We start from the raw sequence: 14,416 nt of genomic DNA on the forward strand, positions 1-14,416 counted from the left end.
TAGGGACTCGAGGTTTATATTTACCAGTGAAAACTAACCTTAAAAGAGCCAAAGAGTTGTGCCACCAACCGTGAATGGCAGGAAGTTGCTAGGCTGCCTGGAAATAGGATTAATTAGCAGTGAGTGACAGCGTGACTTCACCGCATCCCGGCTCACACCGGCACTTGGCGGGGCTTTTTCTGATCTCCACCCACTGAACGTCACATCTCCGCGGCTCGGCTGTCAAAGAAAATTCCGCCCGTCTTTCATTCCAGGCAGAGAGCAGCACTCGTAATTACGGCAGCACCTGAAGGCAGCAGCTGATCCCTGAAAGACGCACATTATTCTAAACTTTTCTTCCGTGGCATGATAGAGCTATATTTAAATTTTGTTTTTCCAAAGTGCAGCTTTGCTCTCAGCATGAGGGAAGCGTTTTGATTTTTATAAGCTGTATATTTACCTATCTATCCCAGAGTGAAGCCCTGAGGTGCGCGGCCCGGTGTCACATGGCTCCGCTCACTGTCCGGCTCCTGGTCGCGCTGTGCGCTCTGGCGACTGTGCGCTCCTGCTGCGCATATACCTGCCCGGCCGTCTGCAGCTGCTCCACCGACACGTTCCGGTGCAACAGAGACACTCAGCTGGCCTCTCAGACTGCACCAACATCCGTGGTCCTGCTGTAAGTAACTCAACTTTATGTCTTACTGCTGATAAGAGCCTGATGTTCTTCCTCAAGATGATTCGTGGTGTTTTTATACTGACTTTATTGAGGAGTTCTTAGGTTTAACTGCACTTTTCCTCCATCCCTGAACTCATATATCAAGTATTTACCCCATATCGTCCCTGTAATATTCCTCTAAAGGCTATTTGTGTGTATTGTGAAAAAAGTTGGTTTGAAGTATGGCCTATGGGAATATGTTTGTATTACTTCTATTTTATGATCTATGCAGCCTTTGTACTTAACAGCTTTACCTTTGGATTTTACAGAAGGTTCCCTCATCTGCCCTTGAAAGAAGTTCCCACCCATGCCTTCAAGGAACTCATCAACATCACAAATATGTACGTTTTGTTTTTGTTAATTCCACCTATATGACCAAACTTCTGTCTGCACATATATGCTTCACTCCTGACACCAGATAAGTAGACAAAAAGTGAGACACCGACTAAGTTTTACTTCAAAAGTGCAATTACATGCAGGTCCAGTTATCAAAACAGACTTTGGACATAAACTTGATTTTGGATGTTTGATCAGTATTGTCTGAGATATTTTGTCAAAATGTCTGTTTGAAGAGTAAAGAAAGGGGAGTCTTTTACTCTTGGAAAGTACCGACAACATACAGTCAAAGCAACGGCAAGCATTCTAGTTTTCTTATATGTAACCAAATGTTCAAGCACACACTCATTCTCGCATGCACTCGTGTGCGCACGCACTTCTGAAACGTTATTATTTCTTACTTGGAAATTAATGAAACGTCCCAATACTTAGATGTGGTCATTGTTATATTTGTAGCACTTTTTGTTTCGCCTGTGATCACCCACTCAAGTCGAAATGCTCAATTTCATCACGTATTCAACTGAAGCATGCAGATTCAGCAGAAGTATAAAATGTGACGTGTATTAGTTTTTTGATTATTAAGTATTTCTTAAACTTCACGTGAATATTTTGGTGTGGATTTAACTCCCTATACCATTTTGCAGTTCGGCTTTCTCCATCACCTCTTCTCTATGAGTTTAATTTACATGTCATTACGTTTTAAAGGGGAAATGCTTAAACCAAACAGCTGTTGAGAGATTATTGTGACCTGATGCATTGTGCCTCATTCACACAAGGTCAGTGTCACTGGCAACCTTGAAGTTCAAGTACCAATTCAGTCTATCTTCAAATATATGTACAGCACTCCAGCAAAAAAGAAAAAAAAAGTTAATGAAAGGTTCAGTCAGTGGCAAAAGAAAATAAAACTCCACATTCAAAACAAATGAAATATAAAAAACAAGATTTGGCTGCAATGATGGACTCTAATTAGGTGTTTTATCCATGCTGGGAGATTCTTTAGCTTTTCCATTGTAATCCTGCCAAGCTTGTTCAGGCTTGCACAAGTTCTTTCTGCTGTGGCAAACTGGAGTTCTCAACTCTTTACAGGACACTCATTAAACTACTTGGAAAGTGAAATAATACAATGCAAGGGTTTTATTGAGAAATACCCCAACACTCATTTCATTTCTATATTCTGGAACGCTTTAAACTCAGTCATAATTACACAATTACATATCATTTATATATAAAACAGATCAAATTCAGGCAAATTGACAATATGTTACTTTGATTAATCACTAAACCTGTTTTTCACATTTCCATGGTTAATTAAACCAAACAAAAGTGTCTTATATTATTTTCTTCCTTGTGGAAGTTTGACACAAGCTGGACTTAAAGCACTATTAAATCATGAACCCAGTGAATAACATTAACACACCATATTTAGGTTGGGGGGGGGGGGGGGGGGGGGGGGGGATAGTACAGGAGTTATCTAATGTGAGGACTTGCCCCATAAAGGATCTACCTGTGCTTATTTCAGCACTCGTGTCTGCACTGTTTTTAACGGCCCCATCAAAGCTGAGCTTCAGACCAACTTCTCTGATGTTTGGCATCACGTTTGCTCCTGAAATGCTTTGGCAATCTTGAAGGAGCAGCTCCTCCTGTTGCTTGAGGAGCTGTTCTTTATTACATTTACCACAATAAAAGCAATGCATTGCTTTCCCAAAGACCTCTACCGTGGCTTCATCTCTTCAAGAGACATCCTCCACACTCACTCTTTCAGTGGTGGTTTCCTCCTTGACTTTTGTCCTTGGAGCTCTTCTTGGTTTAGTGTGCAGCATACAGCACAGGCAGGCTGAAGCCACCATTCACTTTCATAGATTTCTCTCATTGATTTTCTTGACTCTGAATTTCATCCTAAAAGTAGTTTTACTGGAGGTTTACACATTTAATATAGTTTTAAACCTGGGACACTTCTTGATAACTGTACTCTCAGACATTCTAATATTAGCTATTGCTTTTTTTTCTTCTCTTCACCACGGTGAAAAAAAAAGAAGAAAAGCAGGAAACGACGTTTTGACAAGTGAAAAGTAAAACTATTGTTGTTTAATGCAGGCAAACTGAAAATTAAACATTCGAGCCAATAATCTTGTTCTGCATACATTTAAAGTCTCTTATATTTCACTGAAGTACAGTGGGGGGGAGGGTTGTTTGTTTTTTCTACTTCTCAGTAACTGAACCCTCTCGCTTGTGCTGGATTGTACTGATTGTGTTTGACTTTTCTCTGCTCTTCAGGGACAAACCTTATCAGCGTCTGATACTTACAGTACTTACGAGTGATGGGGTCATTATGTTCAAATTCCGTTTCCATCATGAAGTAATAAAGTTTTAACTGATAAAATACACTCAGGTTAATGTGAAGTCTTAGTCTTAAAGGTGTAATCCTTGAGTTTTTATTTAAGTCCATTAAATCCCTGTCAAGGTAGAGTGACATGAGCAGTTCTGTGCAGTTTGTCCTTGATGACGCCAATTCAAAATGAAAGCACCATTTCTCTCGGAGGCTCATGTGAAAAAGCTTTTTATGAGCTTTCAGTGGTAATTATGACACTGTACATAATGTCGTCGAGAGGAGGGAACAAAGGGGAAAAATGACAGGCGTTTCAGATGGAGTTTAATTGTTTCTTGGTGTGAAAATGGAGGCAGAGCAACGCATATCTGAAGTAAAGTGTTTACTGATTACAGAAAACTGGAAGCCTCAAATTATGATTAGAAGAAAAAAAAAGAATGAGAGCATCTCATAAAGGAAGTCAGCCATCAGAAAACAAAGTCTTCAAGGACATATCAAGAAATGTTGTTGACTCTCGATGTCTTTGTTTAGTCCTCCTTTTCAAACATCTCCACTTAGTCTTCTTGGCCACGATGAATCTGCGATGTTGGAGATTTTCTAAAAATTAGGTCCATGTGTGTGTGTGTGTGTGTGTGTGTGTGTGTGTGTGTGTGTGTGTGTGTGTGTGTGTGTGTGTGTGTGTGTGTGTGTGTGTGTATACACTGACCAAGAATATGGATCGTTCGAGGAAGCATTTTTAATATTTACCTCACAGCTTGTAACCCCCGCATCAATCAACTACGTCCTATTTCTAAAAGCGGTACATTAAGAAGTGAGAGCAGAGAGGAATCCGTAGAAAGCACTTGTGACACCCTCAATGTTTACTCTCACATTCACCGGCTCCATCTGTAACATTTTAAGAGAAGGTTGTTTACAGCCTTTTGTCAGTCAGCGAGCTGATGTGAATCCATTTGTTTGTGCCACAGTGACATCTCCCAGAGCGACTGCATCACTCGCATACGGAGACACGCTTTCCTCTCCCTCCACAGCCTGACAGAAATGTAAGTGACGCTTTACCTTCCACCACATGTCACACTCAATGGTGATGGAAGCAATTATTCATTTGAACAGCTGGTATGGGTTTAGCATTTCATTTAAGTTTCACAGGATTAGTCTGTCAATTACAATGCAGCATGTTTAATCCTTGACTTTCAAAGCGGCTGATGTGTGAATAGGATTGTTGGTTTGTTTTTTTTTGCTGTGTTTGTTGACAGCCACTGACAACAACATTGTAATTGCTGATATGTTTCCTCATTTTTATTCCTGTAGTTTGTTGCAGAGTATCAACAGTCTGCGGGTGATTGAAAACGGGGCTTTCACTGATCTGCCAAAGCTGAAATATTTGTGAGTGACTGATTTGAAATGCATTTGAAATGTTGTGATCGCTGTGTTTTTGTTCTGTTTAAACATCTCTGGCCTAACATAAATCATATAGAGAGTATGGATGGCGATCATTGTCTATCAGTGAAAAGGCGAGTTGTCCATCACTATCAGTGAAAACAACATAAACGTAATAATGGTGCAATTTCAATGACGCTGCACTGATTTAATTACATTTTTCCACAGATCAGTCCAAAAAAATTAGACAATAGAACAACACATACGTATATCAGGTGACCGTGCCTATAAACCCACAAGCAAACCATAGACAAAACATTAACTGCTGCTGGAGGTTGTTTTAAAAGCCTGACGCTGCCTTATAGTCTCGCACATTAACAGAGGCTTCAACGTTTATCTATATATAGAGAAAACAAGACGGGTATAGAAATAAATTCTTAGAAAGGCTTTTCTGTCTTCACAGTCACAGAAACAGCAAACGTCCATGTTTATCTAAAAGAAATTCATTTCAAAATAGTTGATTTCAGGATTATGTTAGTTGCATGGTTGTATCGTAAGTAGCGCCCTCCCTTTACACTCAGAAGGCCCCGAGTTTGAGTCTGGGTTGCTCAAAGGAGCCTGTCTGTGCATAATTTGTATGTTCTACAAATATGAAGGCGTTTGACAGTTTGTCTCTCTGTGCCTCGTGATGGACGCACAGTCATCGGCTACAGTGACCCGAAATTATATAAAGCCATAAAACAAGATGTTTGATGAAGTCCTCCCGAAGTAATGTCAATGATTTTATGGAGTGTTAGAAAGAGCTGTTTTGAAATTTTACTAATTAATTCACTAGATTTGACATATGAACAATGAAAAACTCAAAACATCTCGATCATAACTGTTTGAATGGCGAATATATACTCCAGGAAAAGTCATTTTTAAGACAGGACTTTCTTATTGGTAGATATATGGGACACAATGCCACTGCAGAAATGTTGCTTTAAGCTGCATGGATTATCAGAGGTTCCGATTTTTTATTTTTTTTTGCAGTCTTCTCTTCTCTGTGACATTTTGCTGCTGCTGCCTCCAAAACACTCCCGAGTCTCATGTCACCAGTTTGAAGCTGCTAGATGATATCTCATGACCTCTATTATAGTTTGTTATTCATATTCTGTGCAAAACTGTCTGTCGGGAGATTTTCGAAAAATATTTAACATTCAATGCTGCAAGTCAAGCGTGAAAGAGTCAAAGGGTTTTTGTATAACTGTGTTCTTAAATGTCTCTGCAATCTGCAACTTTGTTGGTTCTTTGAAAATGTGTTCTTAAAACAATCACACGTTGCTCATCTCACAGGAGAATCTCCAACACGGGCATCGTACACTTCCCAGACTTCACCACCATCAATTCTTTGGCGCCAAATTTTCTCCTGTAAGTAATCCTGTTCAAAAATAGGTTTTCTTTGGGCTATTTTTTTTGCAAGTTGCAAAACTGTGTGTTCTTCGTGCCAAAGTGAAGCTCAAGTTGTATCGATGTCACGACAGCAAACTCCTCCGTGTGTGTCACAGTTCAGCATGCTGCTCTCTTCACGCGTCAAAATACATAATTTTGTCTGTCTGATAGTTTAGCCAAACAACTGAAGTGAATATTATCTGGTCTTCATGCAGACAAATGGATGATAACACGAGAATCGACATCATCCCTGCCAATTCCTTCCATGGTATCGCTGGAGAGGACGTGAACATGTGAGTCCAGGAGCCAATTCCTCTTTGATGCCACATTATCATGGCGAAAAATCAGCAATTTGTCAACATTTGTTAGGAATTTTCCTTGATTTGTTCTATCGTGCTTTATGTAATTAAATGCCCTCTAACCTTGGTGGCTGCTTCCGACTGAACGAAAATTTATAGCACCTTGTCCTTGACAGGAACCTGGTCAAGAACGGCTTCAAGGAAATAAAATCTCATGCATTCAATGGAACCAAGCTCAGCTCACTGTAAGTATGTCTAATCTTGCAGAATTGTTGTTTTCTCTGGCACAAATATTAAAACAATGCAGTATGTTGTTGGTAGCTATTGTGGCAGATTAAGGTTCATTCATTTCCTAATCAAGCGTACAGCCAAACAAACATTATATAAGACTAAACAAAGATTGGATGCCCTGTTGTTTCCCTGCTCGTCCCTGTAATGCTGAATGCTGATGTGGATGAGATATGTACAGACACCCTGCAGTCTAAAAATAATGTGGCTCATCCTCAGTGTCAAGTTGAGAAAACAGAAAGTCGATGAAAAATGGTTTTGGGCATTGTTGGCCATTAAAGTGTCATCTTTGATTTTCTTTTCACTTTGTATTTCAAATGCAAAACTGTAGCTGGGTTTGAGGTCATGTGTTGTTGTTTTGTGTCTTTTGTAGAGTTTTGAGAGACAACAAGGATCTCAGTTACATTGAAGAAGATGCTTTTGAAGGAGCCACAGGTCCAAGTTCTCTGTAAGTCCCTGTCACTGAGAGTCAAGTACTAAGAAAATCTAAATTACCGTATCGGTCCACATATAAGACGATTTAGTTTAGTTTTCATTTATTATATGCCTCAGATGTTTCCTCTTTATGTACAGTCTCCAGTTTCTAATCTCCTCAGGTGTTATTGCGCAGAAAACACCTGCTCCACTGGTGTTCACTCCATCTATTGTCACTCTTGCCCAAGAATCTAAAATACAGTATTTTAAGTATTTTCAAGTCTTTGAAAAGCTTGTCGATAACATCGAGAACCTGTGGCTGGCTTGTTGTTCCCCCAGTATGGCCACGAACCCACTGTTTAATACACAGCCTTGACATTTGAGTGGCTCTGTCAAACCTATTACCAGGGGCATAAAAGCCATCTTATATTCAGACCAATACAGGAAATATGTACTTTCTACAAGTTGAAGGTGTATCCATGGAATCCTGGGTCTTTCAATGTGTAAAAAGATTTTTTTTTTTTTTTAAATCACACCTACCAAAGGCCATCTACCAATAAATATGATTCTCATTAAAAACATCCAAAGCCTTCAAGATCTCTTCTTCTCATGAAAGTCACATAGATACCATTTCAGATATGAAATTGGACTTTTTGGCCACCATTAAACAGGCATCGTAGCAACTGTGAGGCTTAAAGTCTCTCCAATGTAGTGGAATTTACCCGCACAAGGTCTGACATTTTTTTTTCCCCAATTGCAACAAGTTAATGTGTGTGTGTGTGTGTGTGTGTGTGTGTGTGTGTGTGTGTGTGTGTGTGTGTGTGTGTGTGTGTGTGTGTGTGTGTGTGTGTGTTAGTTAGGACCTTTTTGCAAAAAATACACTGTACCAGTGGAGCAAAAAGAAAAGCTCAATGATCGCATAAATATTCAGAACTTAAGTACTTATAACATTTCGTCCGTTCCGTCTTACTTCTTTCACCGCGGATGGTTTAAATTGATACATTCTGCATGGAGCGGATATCTCATTCTAGATGTTTTCTCCTGTTGCTGCTCCCACATGAGTTTTCTGGCACCACCCAGGGGAGGCACACGACAAAAAAAAAAAACATTGTAATTTTCTTTTGATTTGAGAATTTCTCACCTTTATATTATCCTGAAAATTGTATCCTTAGTGCTTTTATCTAGTGTATTGCCTTTTTTTTTTTTTTTTTTTAATCCAGTATCTGGTGTGAAGTGATGCTGCACCAACACTGCAATTTCCTTTTATGGATCAATAGAGAATCTTAAAGCTTCATCTTGACGACGTGACCAAATGAAATTGTGGCTGTGAAACAGACTGAAGTGATACACCTGCAGAGAAAATTACTCACTTCGCTCTTCAAAACTTTTAACTATAGCGTTTTGGATTTGCTACCCACTTTTGGCTCATTCGTAACATTTTCATAAGTGCTCTTTTGAAAAACAGTCCACTACTGTGATGCATCAGAGGGGTTTATCATGCATGCAGGGATTATTGGATTTAGCTCCTTATTGTAACTGATGTTAGTCTTTGAATTAAAATAATTTACATTACAACCTTACTTGTGTGACGTGCAACAGAAAAACATTAATATTTAATGTTGCTCTTCATTGTTATATTCTCGCTTCTTCTACTTTGTAACACTACATATTCTTTGTACCAATTAGATATGCAATGTGAACATGACATGCTCACCTGCAAAAGCCTTTATTCAGTAATGAAAGTGATCATTTTCTTTGTGCAGTGTCAAAAAATACGAAGTCGCAAGAAAAACATGAAAAATTTTAATCTTCAATCAAAAGCATTAAAGAGATTATATTTGAACAGGGTCATGAAGCAAGATTAATATTCATAACAATGTTTATTATTTTATTGTATAAACATCAGGGTGGTGACAGCCTGTCTGTGTAAACAACCAACAAGGCTTGCAGAGCTGCTGAATACTGATAAGTGAGCAAACACAAAGTTCGCAGTGCATGCAGCTCAGTCTCTTGTTCAAAGCAATTGTGGAACAGATGTGAAAAGTCATCTTTCTTATCAATGTGTGATTCTGGCTAATTTCACATGTGATGACAATAAATGCCACATTAAAAGTAAACCAGGGTGCACAATCTGCTGGTTTCACTATGTTTTATAGATTTCAATAAGTTTTTCGTATTTTCTATAACATTCATTCCTCTTAACTTATACGTCATTCTTCCTTGTTATGAACATTTCTGAATGGCATTAAATTGAATATTGCAGGATGAAGTACATTTCTTCCTAAATTCAAATTCAATGACCAATGAGAATCTTTGCTTTATTTTTAACAAAAGACTTGTTATGGTTGAGCAAATAAAATACATTCACTCATCGGTCTGAATATGAAGACACTCCACAACTCAGCTAAACATTGTCAGATTAATCACATTTTCCAGGCTTCTTTTCAGATCTTTAATGAAATATTATATTGCTTGTGGGTGTGTAAACTGCTCAAGAGAATCTACAGTGGCCATAAAACATATCTTATATTATTTCCCAGAGAGGTGTTGTTTGGTTCGTCTGTCTGAAGTCCATTTAGAACCCTTGCGCAACATGGTTAGGATCCTGGACAATTCCATATGAATGAAAGGATAATTAACTTTGTATAATTGAAAATTATTCTCTTGTGGTCTCATCCAATTCACCTTAACAATCCATTGTTCTTGAACGAGCAACAAAATGTATGCACAGTATTTTTCCTTTGTTCCCGGTTTGTACTGAAACGTATGTCTATATTCTCTGCATGCGTGATGCAGGGATGTTTCCTCCACAGCTCTGAGTTCTCTACCTCCAAAAGGGTTGAGGCAAGTGAAATTTCTGAACGCCAGCTTTGCCTTTGCCCTGAAGAGCCTCCCTCCGCTGGAAAACCTGGCCGAGCTGTCCGAGGCCGCGCTTACGTACCCAAGCCACTGCTGCGCCTTCAACAAATCACGCCGGAAACAAAGGTAACCAGAAGACCATCACAAATCCATTCAAATCTGCATAAAGGACCAAAGCCCTTTTCAGAGAATACAGATCATCACTTGGTTGGCAATTAGTAGTTGTTTTTATCAATACTTTACACGGACTGACCTTTTCTTCTTTGTTTTATTTTTACAAAGGGAAAGTGCCTTGAAGAACATCTCAAAGTTTTGTGAACCTGCTGCAACAGATCTGTAAGTCACCCACGCGCCAAATAATATAACTTTTACACAAAAGTAAAGTGGAAATGTCAGCACTAAAAGCTGCTGGTGTTCCACACAGATCGATCGCAAACAATTTGTAAAACCACATCACCAGAAAAATTAACACTTTCATAATTTTGGTATCTTTTAACGTTTTTCAGATTGGTCCTTCTGACTCTGAGATGTCCAGCTCCATTTGAATCAGAGGTTATACAAAGTCCAAATCTATCACTAGCTGACTGGACAAATAAAACAACAATGAATTACTGAGGAAAATTGTATATGCAATTGTTTTAAGTCAAAAACGTTTGAATGCAGTGGGGGGGAAACAATTCCACATTTGATATAGTATCTTTTGACAAAACATGAACATGTTGAGTTTCATCCAAAAAATTAAATACATGTTCAATATCATGCCATTTTGAACGACGACTGCCGGTACAAAACACAGGAAAATGTACAAAGGCAGGGTCCGCATCCTTTAAAGCCAATAGGTTGTCTAAACTTTGTTGCATCCGATAGAACTTCTTGTTTCATGTGAGTACGCAGAGATCTACTGAAACATCTGAAATACTCACAGCTACAGTAGTTCTCCAGAGACTAATGTTGGCAAAAGCCTGACGCTTGTGAGGCTGTCATAATTCTTCTTTGGCTTTTACGTTATTGCTTCTTCTCAAGCAATAATCTGGCTCGCTTTATCTACTGCATCACTGATCTCTCTCGGGTCTCAGTGCATCACCATCCTCGGTGTGTTTCCATCGTCTCTCTGTGGTTGCTTGCTGTACAAGTAATCATTTTCTTAATAATCTGGCAAACAAAACCAGACTGTATTTATATAGAAAACAGAGACAAAAACACAAATGCTGTGACCACTCCTTAAAAATAAAGGTCTGTCAATGGGCCCTGTCAATCGCACCAATTAGAAATACAAGTTTCACAGAGCAGCCTTACTAGCTTTGGCAGATGAACAAGTCTGACTCCAAGTGGCGGTTTGCATGTTCTCCCCGTCTGTGTGGGTTTTCACTGGATGCTTTGGCTTCCACAGTCCAAAGAGAAAACGGCTCAGTGGTGATTCTACATTACTCATAGGAGTGACTGCGTGTGTGTTTGCACCCCGACTTGTTCAGGTTGTACTCTGTCTGCACTTATAGTGGCGCTGCGACACCTAGATGGATGAACCTGTGTAGAGGATGGATGGATTTACATCAAACTTTGTTAATCATTCCACCTGCATTATAATTTGATCCTCCTTGCAGTTTTTGGTGTTAAGAAGCCATTCCTACCCGTTCTGAAATATTTACACAATATTACTGTTATTTATCATATTGTCCCTTGAGCATGAGCTTTTTATAGTAACTTTAATATTTGTGTTTTCTCCAGAGAATCCATGACCAATGGAATCGAAGTTTTCAATGAAATTACCTTTGAGTATCAGGACCTGGATTTCAACTGTCCTAATATGAGCCCGCTTGTCAAGTGCACTCCAGAGCCAGATGCCTTTAATCCCTGCGAGGACCTGCTGGGCTTTCCCTTCCTGCGCTGCCTCACCTGGATAATTACCGTTTTTGCAGTGGCTGGCAACCTCGCTGTTCTGGTCATCCTTATAATCAGCCGCCAAAAGTTAACCATCTCCAGATTTCTCATTTGTAACTTGGCCTTTGCTGACCTGTGCATGGGAGTCTATTTGATGATGATTGCCTTCATGGACTACCTCTCCCATCAGGAATACTACAACCACGCCACGGACTGGCAGACGGGCCCCGGATGTGGGGCAGCAGGGTTTCTGACAGTGTTCGCCAGCGAGTTGTCAGTGTACACACTGACTGTGATCAGCCTTGAACGCTGGCACACTATTACCAATGCCATGCATGTCAACAAGAGACTGCGGATGCACCACGTGACAGCCATGATGGGGGTAGGCTGGGTCTTCTCTCTGCTGGTTGCTCTGCTCCCTCTAGTGGGGGTCAGCAGTTACAGCAAAGTGAGCATCTGTCTGCCCATGGACATCGACACGCTGAGCTCTCAGATTTATGTGGTGGTTGTGCTCATTCTCAATGTCATTGCATTCCTGGTGGTTTGTTACTGTTATATTTGCATGTATCTCAGCGTGCGCAACCCGGAGCACTCCACTCGTCACGGAGACACCAAGATTGCCAAACGCATGGCGGTGCTCATTTTCACAGACTTCCTCTGTATGGCGCCAATCTCGTTTTTTGCCATTTCTGCAGCCCTGGGTATGCCGCTCATAACTGTGTCTCACTCAAAGATCCTCCTCATCCTTTTCTATCCCATCAACTCTCTCTGCAATCCCTTCCTGTACACTATCTTCACACGGGCCTTCAGGAGGGACATGTGTCTGCTGCTCAGTCGAAGCAGCTGCTGCCATTCCAATGCTGACTTCTACAGGTCACAGACTCTGGCGTCAAACCTGACCAGCGCCCAGAAAGTATCCAACAGGAAATCAGACTCACTTGGGTTTTATGCTTATCATATTAAGATGAGGGATTGCCTTAAGAATTTAAGAAAATAATTTGTTACAAACTTTAAGGCAACATCTGTCTTGTTAAATACAAAAACAGTGTAGCATTTTTTCCCCCAAATTTAGGTCAGAATCAAAAGACTTGTCAGTCTTGTGTATCCAGGCATCGGATCACATTTTGATCTAGTTCAGTTTGTGAAATGAGAATTCCATCAATTTGGGCCAAAAGATCTCAAAGTGAAGACACGGGAACTGTGGTCAGGGAAGCAGACGGTTGGAAATCAAACAAAACAGGACAGTTTGTTTGAAAAGCTGCTCTAAAGCACATATCTAATGATCACGAGAGGGTCTCTAAAAAGCAGTACTTTACATGAAGGGTGACATCATGAGACAAAGAGCATGAATGTCATTGTTCTTAAATGATAGCGATACCGGGGTAGGAGAGTTTACGATTTAGCGTATGTGACTGAGGCTTTGACCTCAGATGTGTTTAAGTGCCACATTTTGGTTTGTTGTCCTCATGACACATTCGGACTGGGAGGTATACAAGCTGCAGTCATGACTTGGCAGCAGTAGCAATGTTTTCTTTCCTTTAAAGCTCAAATTGTCTCCTGCCTTTTCTATCATAATGATGCCTCACTTCGTTTTCATGGCGTTCACCATCTAGCACTACATTTTGGTGCTAAAATATGAAATAGTGTATTTCATATTCCACGCCAAACATCCATTTCTGTATGCACTGGAAGTGTCTCAACAATTACATTGACAAACCGTTGGAAATACAGCATTTATAACCAGAATAAGCCATTCATTTATAAACAAGTAAAATGTCTTGAATGTCTCTGAACACATGTCTGTTTTGTGAATAAAATATGATTTCATGAGATTTATAAACAACTGCATCCTGTTTTAATTTACATTTTAAAAGCCTCAACTTTAACTGCACAAACATGCTTGCTTTTGATTTCCACGACTTAGGCTGGAGTTCACCATTATTCATTTTTGTGCTGGAAAACAAGTGCTGTCCAGTGACTGCACCATGTTAGAATGGACTCAAAAACTATTTCTTCCCCATTGCCATCAGACTTCTGAACAGCTTCTGACATGTTTACATTTTGCACATCTCACTTTCTTACTAATATTTTTGCACTGCTCTGTTATTTTATATTTTATTCAATTTTTTGTGTATATTCTTATGTATGTCTGCTCCAGGGTAGATGGCAAAATAAGAATTTCATTCACTGTGAAACCTGGCTTTTACTGGTGATATGACAATAAAACACCTTGAACCATGTTGAATAAAGTCCTTTTTACAGTTACTGCGATTTGATTATTTTCTTGATAAATTTAGTCCTCTGACAAGATTAAGTGGAATGAAAAATCAACCTCTCATTCCCTTTTCTTTTTCATTTTTTTTTTTTTTGGGGGGGGGGGCGTCATAAATTTTGCCTCAAGTTTAAACAGTTATCATAGTAAACGTATCGCTTCTTTTCAGTGTAGAGTTTGCATATTTTACCTGTGCAGAAATTGACTTTTTTCTCTCTGGATACTTCAGTTTCCTTCATTAG

At 39.6% G+C, this 14,416-nt stretch overlaps 1 protein-coding gene across 1 annotated transcript; it reads left to right on the forward strand.

Annotated features, from left to right (window-relative positions):
- Positions 1 to 485: 485 nt before the first annotated feature.
- lhcgr (luteinizing hormone/choriogonadotropin receptor) lies at positions 486 to 12,899 on the forward strand (the record flags this gene model as incomplete). The annotated part of the gene is made up of 11 exons (XM_080507413.1): positions 486 to 655; positions 964 to 1,035; positions 4,322 to 4,396; positions 4,665 to 4,739; positions 6,069 to 6,143; positions 6,380 to 6,457; positions 6,640 to 6,708; positions 7,125 to 7,199; positions 9,962 to 10,150; positions 10,307 to 10,360; positions 11,750 to 12,899. The coding sequence occupies 11 exons, from the start codon at positions 486 to 488 to the stop codon at positions 12,897 to 12,899; spliced, it is 2,082 nt and encodes a 693-aa protein (XP_080363539.1).
- Between the last annotated feature and the right edge of the window lie 1,517 nt (positions 12,900 to 14,416).

This window comes from Blennius ocellaris (assembly GCF_963422515.1).
Source record: "Blennius ocellaris genome assembly, chromosome: 13".
Taxonomy (NCBI): Eukaryota; Metazoa; Chordata; class Actinopteri; order Blenniiformes; family Blenniidae; genus Blennius; species Blennius ocellaris.